The 8131-nt window shown below is 38.4% G+C and overlaps 1 protein-coding gene across 2 annotated transcripts in view; it reads right to left on the bottom strand.

Moving 5' to 3' along the window:
• Window positions 1–308: 308 nt before the first annotated feature.
• The window catches only part of LOC121886243 (carnitine O-acetyltransferase-like), a 34947-nt gene continuing 27124 nt past the window's right edge, over window positions 309–8131 (bottom strand). For both annotated transcript variants that reach the window (XM_042396202.1, XM_042396203.1), the window contains 5 exons: window positions 6799–6921; window positions 6236–6371; window positions 4628–4690; window positions 4040–4177; window positions 309–940 (listed from right to left, as the gene is read on the bottom strand). In XM_042396202.1, coding sequence (XP_042252136.1) covers window positions 731–940; window positions 4040–4177; window positions 4628–4690; window positions 6236–6371; window positions 6799–6921 — 670 coding nt within the window. In that variant the 3' untranslated portion in view covers window positions 309–730. The remainder of the gene's footprint in view (window positions 941–4039; window positions 4178–4627; window positions 4691–6235; window positions 6372–6798; window positions 6922–8131) is intronic.

Genomic DNA, 8131 nt, shown 5'->3' with positions numbered 1-8131 from the left:
CTGGTAGAAGCACCCACAGGGATAAATTCCTCATCAGACCCCAAACGCTCATACCCCATTTACACCTGGTAATAAAATGTGCTCTGTATTTCTGTGGGGTGTAAGTGTGTAGGAGGAGAAGAAGAAGAGGAAAAAGAAGAGGAAGAAGAAGACGAAGAAGAGAGGGAGAGAGAGAGCATGTATATGTGTGTTATGTATATGTTCACAAAGCTAAAAATGTATGGTTTGTCCTGAGGGTGTTGCTAGAGGAAAAGCCATGGTGTATTAAAATCAAGACTTCAAGATACTGGATGCATGGATGTGCTCAGTAGATTTAATGGCTGTTTATTGGATAATAAGTTTCTTGTGTGTACAGTGGACATCTTTGCCTGATGAAATTCAGAATACAGTGTTGTAAACATCATGTAGAGTTTGCTCTATACAGTGGTTGAAAAGCAGCAAGTTGTATAGGCAGGAAGTATCAGTTTATATGAACCACCAAGTTATTACAGAAAAGTCATAGCTGTATATGATTTGGAGGTATAGGCTATATATCATGTGGCTATTGAACAATTCCCATACCTGCCTAAACTCATACTGTGAGATTTTGTCACTGAGACTTTCCCTGTTGTATCTATTTCATCTTGGATCAGGTTAGTTAAAACAATATTTTGACTTTTTAGAAAATATACTTGTTCACTTGTTTTCCCAGAATACTGAACTATTTCGTGAGTCTTGTATAGCTTCACAGTTAGACTCTTGGAGTTTGTTCTAGCAGTGTCCTCATGTCCAGCAGCGTATCCTCCAATGCTTGGATCAGATGTGCAGCATTAGTTTCTTTGCAGGATTTGATAGCTGTCGCCACAAAGTTGATGCGATCATTCATAAAAGTGTAGGACAAATCATATCCATTGGGTTTGTCAACGCAAGTTACTGGGAGACAGCCATTCCTGGATGGTACCTTGTGAACAGGGACAGAAGTGGAAATGCAGAGGTTAGTTATTGTTGTAGTGCTGAAACTTCTGATATATGTTATAACATGAGTTATAACATATAGAAGTTGGTTTATTGTTGTAATGAGAAAAAGATGTGACAACGCCTGGAGACACTGTCGCCTAAATCTGCCTAATCACATGATTGATCTAGACCAGAGGTTTTCAAACTGTGAGGAGAGCGTTGAAGGGGAGGCATGGAGGGAGAGACGTGAGGCATTCCTATACGTCTACATGGTTGACAATATAGTGGCAGTAGAGTTTGCTTGGGACCCCAAAATCGCAAAATCCGATTGATTAATGAGTGTTTTCTTTAACAATTTACTTTAAAGATTAGAGATGCTGTTTCAGTAGGCACTAATTGTAAACGTTTCCAGTGTGAACTGTGCCTTTGCTTATGTAGCCTACTATGTCTGCTGTATGCTGTGGTCCCGTTTCTGCTCCTGATAACCCATGTGGTCTGGAAAGATTTCTCCAGCAATAATTGTTATTAGTGTCTGTATATTTCTGAGTATTCCCTGTTGTTATTTTGCTTAGTTGTGAGTCAGTAATTCATACCTGATGAAAAATGCAGAGAGCTGAGCAGCCTCTCTGCTCTGTTCACATTTAGAGAATGTTATTATTTTCCTCATTAATGATGTATTATTTCACCACCTGTGAGCCATCCGCTATTAATCAGAATGTCATTTTTGACATGGTCTCAATGTATGCTTTAGCTAATATACACACACACAGCCAGGATACCTCTGTGTTTTGTTTAACAAGCGCAACATATTTGTGAGGTCCTGCTAGCAAGCCATTTGTGACTGAAGGGACAGATTGACTGGTGGTACCACGGGAACATTTCAGGTCTTGCTCTGAGTAGCCAGTCAGTGATAATAACTATAGTAACAGAATGAGAAGGCATGCTCTGTTGTAGTCAGCACTCTGTTCAGTTCATTATTTACTAAGCGATACTTTAAAACAAATAAATAAAAATCATATATAAAATCTCTTTTGTCCCAGAGGCGTCCCGAGTAAGGATGTGCAGAGGGCCCAGTATTTGTATTTGTATCTGTATTTGTTGAGGCAGCAAAATTATTTGTATTTGTATTTGAATAAAAGTGGAAAGAGGCTTAAAAATCCTGCTTTTGTTTTCATTAAACTTTTAATTTTAGAAAATTAAAGGGTTACAATAAGTGCTCATGAAGCTTGTTCATGTGTCAGCAGCTCAGCTTTATCTTTGGGGAACACTCCCAACTCTGGGAGTGATGTCCAAATTAGGAATTATGTGTCATGTTGCAGGTGGATGTGACTCCCCTCGTTAATACCTGCTGTAGATGTAACAGCGAAGGAGAGAGACTGAGATAGAGATGTAACCGACCTGCATGTTGGTAGTTGACATGGTTTATTTTTCTTCCCAAAAACACATAATTTTTAAAATATTTGTATGAAACAAATATTTGTAAAAAAAAACCCACTATTGGTGCTTTGCCGAATAATGTATTTGTATTTGGGCACATCCCTAGTCCCGGGGATGATCTCTGTTTGTCCTGAACACATTTTCTACCGTTCCCGGGACAATGGGATGCCGTTAGTCTTGAGTCCTCAGGCAGATATAGCTGAATATGAACATGGCTGCTGGGACAGTGGAAGGGTGCAAACAGTTACAACCCTCTTAACATAGGCCTAATTGTGTTTTCCCCATAGAGTAACTTACAGACTACACAGTGAATGGATAACTCCAAGAGCGTTTCTAAATAGTTTGATGCAATTATCCCGCGTGTAGCACTACAGAATCACAATCATTTATGATTAGAACATCTGTTAGTCAATCACATTTCTATAAAACCAAAAATATTTCTATAAAACCTATGCAAGAAAAACCCTGCCTCTGTGAGCTGGATATTCAGCCCCTCCCATGACCCTTCACAGAAAGCAGGTATAGATACAACATGAACGAATGATACTTAAGTCTCATCCCATGCATGAAATAAAACCTAAATCAAGCCATATACATTAAACCAGCCATTATCACATTTTCTAGCCAATGGAGGCTCTGTGTCTTGTGTCTTTTTTCTTGTTTTAACAACATATGGCAGATTCTTGTTATCACAACAGTAGCTTAACATGTCATAATGAGATATACTGATTTGTGAAATAATGAGAAGTTCTGTGAAATAAGATAATGTGATATGCTGCTATAACAAGAAAAGTTTCTGGTAAAACCTGAATAATTTGCAGTAACACATCTAGTAATAATGAAAAAATATACGAGAATAACATGAAACAATTTTGTTATAATGTGAAAAGGACCTTCATTAAATGAGGAAAGTTCCTTGTAATGCAATAAAACTGTCATTGTGGTGGCAGCAATATGCTGACATACTCCTGTGATTTTCTCAGCAACATGTAAAACTAGGAAAGGCAACATTTTCCAGATAAAAATGTATTTTTGATGACTGCTGAAAATCTGCATCTGAAAGTGTTTGAAGATTCAGAAGTAATTCAAGCAATGAAAGAGGTAAAGTTGTCAAAGTGTAAGTGATAATTTAAGTAGGAACAGTAAGAACTTAATGTCAGCTCACAAGTATAAACCGAAAGGTTTCAGTTGAAACAGCTTAACTACAGTTGTCACTAGTCATTTCACACAGCCCTCTTGCTGACATAGGTGTTTGTTTTCTGTTCTAAATTATTGTGGCTGTATTTTACACTACTGAAGCTTCAGCACCTAGCGGTTTACCAAAAGGGTTTTATTATAGCTGGCTACACCACCAGGTTCCACTCATCAAATTTGTAATTGAATGCTATAGGAAAAGTGGAAAAGATGTAAGTGTTCACCATCCTCCAATGTTAGAGTCTGACCTGAAACTCATTAGATATTCAGAATAACAGAAATATGAGGATATAAGTATGCATCACTGAAGGAGAGCACACTAATATAGAATAGGAGAATATAAATGTGCATCCCTATAGAAGAGCACACTAATTAACCATTTTTTGCAGAGTATAAGTAATGTGTTTACTATCTTTAGTTGCAATATAGTGGTATTTTTATTCTATAACACAGTTTAAACCCTTGCCCTTACCTGACTTGTAGAGAGGTCGTAGTCAAAGGCTTTAGTGTAGGAGATGTCTGTGAAGAAATCAGGCATGGGGATTTTTTCCTCAATAGCCTGAGTTTTAAGACCCTCGAGATGTTCATCTATGCCCTGTCCAATCACTGCCTGTAAAAATGGAGACAATTCAATTTGTTTGTTCTTTCTAGTGGATCATTACATGTAGTAATTATGTTATCCTGTGGAGTTCTTGTGTAAACAAAAATTTCAGTTTACATTCAGTGTTTTTCAAAGAGGTGCATTGTGTATCCTTGAATACACTGCTCTGTAATCCCACTAAACGTGAAAACCCCCACAAAGTATTTTCAGTTTTTTGCTAATCCTTAACTGGATATGATAATGATATTTAAGTAAATGTCTTGTACAAATAGCAAAAATAAGCTCCATAGGAGGAAACTGATCAGAAACTAGTCATAAATGTAAGGTAGGATAGTATAAAGGGACAACTGTTCATAACATGCTCTAACAACAGTTGTTGCTTAAAGGCATCTTTACACTGATAATAAACTTTACCTCCACTGAACTTAAGTATTGAGTGGTGCTGTAAATGATACTCACCATGTAGGATAATGATGTGTGTACTTTCACAGCTTTCTCCAATAAATCCACCTTCTCTGTGTTCTGTGAAAAACAGGAACAACTCATCACTTGTAGCAGGTTAGTGTTTATTAGTGTGAATGTTATGCAGCACAATACTATTAAAGCACCAAAGGCAGTTAAATTAAATAATCATCAGCATCAGCTCAGAGTAAAAGATTGTTCTTAATAATAAGGGTGGTTTCAGTGATGTGAAGGGGGTGGAAACCTGATTGAAATGTCTTATTCATAAAAGAGATCAACTTTGAGCGAATCACATTCTTAAAAACCTTTGATAGAGATGGTAATTAGGAGATGGGTGTTTTGGCTTCAGAAGGTCAAGTTTAGATTTATTAAGAAATAGGTCCACTAATGCAACTTTAAAGCAAGAAGAAAAGTGCCTGTGGAAAGAGAAGTATTTATAATAAAACATGTACAAAAAAATCTGTACGACCAACAGTATCAAAAACCCTCAGAAATCTTAAAGGCATAATATCTGATGGACTTGATTTGACTTGAGGGAAGTATGAACCACTGCCTTCAACTGGACATATGGGTTTCTTCTTCATATGCAAAAGCGTAAAGTTTGATAATGTTGTCAAGTTAAAGCAAATTTTCACAACAGCATATACTGCTGGATAAATTTTTAAATCTATAGCAGTTTTTCATAATTTCAATCACTCAGTTACTTTATTTGTCCCCACGGGGCAACTGCTTGAGCAGCAGCAGAGAGATAAAAACACAAAGCATGTGAACATATAAATTAATTCCAGGCTACACCACTTTTAATATGTAGTTCTACCTGTTTCCTGTGGCAACATGCCCACAACAACTCAGCCAGTGGTATTGATTTGCTGTAGTGTTTTTGTTGTTGTGCCCCACAGAACATGGAGACAGAATGTACTCAAGATAAAAGTTACCAGGATACAGGGCCCTATTTTAACGATCCAAAGTGCACGGTCTGAGGTGCATGGCGCAAGTGCATTTAGGGTGTGTCCAAATCCACCTTTGCTATTTTAACGGTGGAAAAAATGGTCGGAGCACCAGGCGCATGGTTCATAGGGGTTGTCCATAGTCTCTTAATTAATCATGGGTGTGTTTTCGGCGTAACATGCAATAAACCAATCTATCTACTATCTTGATAATGCACCCTTAAAATAACAGTGAAACACTGTGCTACTGACTTCAGACCAAGTTTTTGTTGGTCAATAGTGCAATCGCTCTCTACTGCGTCAAGATAGCAATGCGCCATCAATGCACCTGACCACACCTCATTTTAAGACCAACACGCCCATGGGTGCTCAGATGGGTGCAAGTGCATTTGCTATTTAAAAAATGTTGGTGCTGGATGAGAAAATGACAACTGCGTTGGTCTTAAACTAACAAAGACACTTACGTCGTCCTTGGCGCCACTTTGCGCCGGGCGTAAAATAGGGCTGATGTATGTTCACTTTAATTGCAATATGCAGGGACAGACTGTGCAGGCTTCTCAGACCTGAGGTAGGTATTGTATACAGTATAGAAAGTAATGTGCTGGTGGGACTAGTAAAACCGACGAGAACATTATATAGGAGTTTGCTTTAGAATTACCTGTTTTCTGGGGTCATCAAAGGCCTTGACAAAGGCAGCTGAGGCACTTGAGGTTGCACGGATTCCCTCTGTCCTGCCCATTCTGAACATACGCAGGGAGGCAGCTTCAAACACTGATGAGCACCGCTGATACATCCTGCCAAAAGAAATCAGAGAAATCTTTTTAAACTGTGTTCCAACAACAAACTTGTTAACCATTCAAACACACACTGTAGCTCCTCAAACACAATGAGTACAGTTTGATATTGCTGAGAAGATTTGTTTATCCATTACTCCACTTTGTGGCTAATAAGAAAATGTATCGCATGTGACCACAGTATTGTGTTTCTATATTATTAATGCCCTGATTTTGTTAAATACAACCTGAAAACTTTTGAAAACTGGTGAATCCATTTCTTCTCAGATAATGGATGCAAGAATTTCTGTTGCAGCCTAACTGTGTGATCAAGGTTTTTATACATGAAACCTTCACAGCTCTCTAACTACCCTTGGTTTAGAATGTAAAGAGCAAAACGTGTGCATACAAAGACAGTCCATCTCCACATGACTTTTCAGCGTCTCACCTGTAGTAGGCCAGCTGTATTGCCATCTGTATGAAAGCATCAGGGCTCATCTTGAGGGCCTTTATGACATTTTTTCCAAAGTGGTCAAATACCTTAACTCTCAGATCCAGGTCTTGGGCCAGTCTGTAGTGGTAGAGATGAGAGAAATCTCTAGACAGTGAGTCTGACAGATATTTGCAGTGTTTCAGCATATATCTATGCCTAATGACAAGTATAAATGTATTATATGTACAATATAAATCAGTCCTAGGTTGACAGGCTACATTTACTGCCATACTGACAAGTGACAACTTACTGCTAACCTTTTCCACCACTCTGCTCACATTCACGTCACTTTTATGCTGCTCGCTCTCTGCACTTGATCAACTACACACGCTCATTTACACACTCACTACACATACACACACATTAAGCACTGCCCTATTCCTTAACAGAGCTATGCTACTCTTGTACCTTTAACATAGATGTCCTTTGAAGAATGAAGAGAGGGAGGATTCAACTCAAAACAATTCCACAATAACGTAGGTTGTTATTGTGTTCACACAGTGTGTGAGTGAAAATCATTAGTAGCTCACTGATGTTAATGATTGTGTGAAATTTTGGCAGTGGCGGTGTGCCGCTGCCGAATGAATATAAAGGAAAAACTATACATTTTTGATACATAGATTCTGACAAATGTAATGCCATTACACATTTTCTGCATCTCTCTCTCTCTCTCTCTTTGCTCCTCCTTTCTTAGGACAGGAAGCTTCTCTACACACACACACACACCACCCCACATGGAGCAGCAGCCCCACTTCCCATCACTCACACTGTTGTTTTTTTTTCAGAATGTTAGCTTGCCTAAGATTACAGAGCCAGCAGCAGAGCGTTCACTACTAATGTTTGTAGATATGGACAACAGCAGGAGTGCTGTGTGGAGACACTTTCGCTTTGAGGTGAATGACCATGGCAGAACTAATGTAACATGCTGTAATAATGGTAGCAGGTTTGTTGTGAATTATACAGGTTCAGAACAGCCATTGTTTAAATACACAGAACGGTTAAGTAAAATCAGTACATTGTGAGTCTGAATTTGCATCGGTTTAAAGCTTAACCTAAAATCTATACCTGAGGAAACTAGAAATATCGTCTTGTGGTTGTATGCCTCTGCTAACCAGTCAAATTTGAGTTTACATCTATGTCTGTCCAGACTTATATAATATTTGTAGTGAAGACTTTGAAGGAATTTAATAAAAATCATCACAGTTTCAGAGTAACCCAACCACTGGGGATACACAAGCCAGTGTATTCTTAGTGCCAGTCCCAAGCCTGACTAAATGGGCAGGGTTGT

Source organism: Thunnus maccoyii, chromosome 19, assembly GCF_910596095.1.
Source record: "Thunnus maccoyii chromosome 19, fThuMac1.1, whole genome shotgun sequence".
Taxonomy (NCBI): domain Eukaryota; kingdom Metazoa; phylum Chordata; class Actinopteri; order Scombriformes; family Scombridae; genus Thunnus; species Thunnus maccoyii.
The sequence above is the reverse complement of the archived record's forward strand: the minus strand, read 5'-3'. Positions and strand labels throughout refer to the sequence as shown.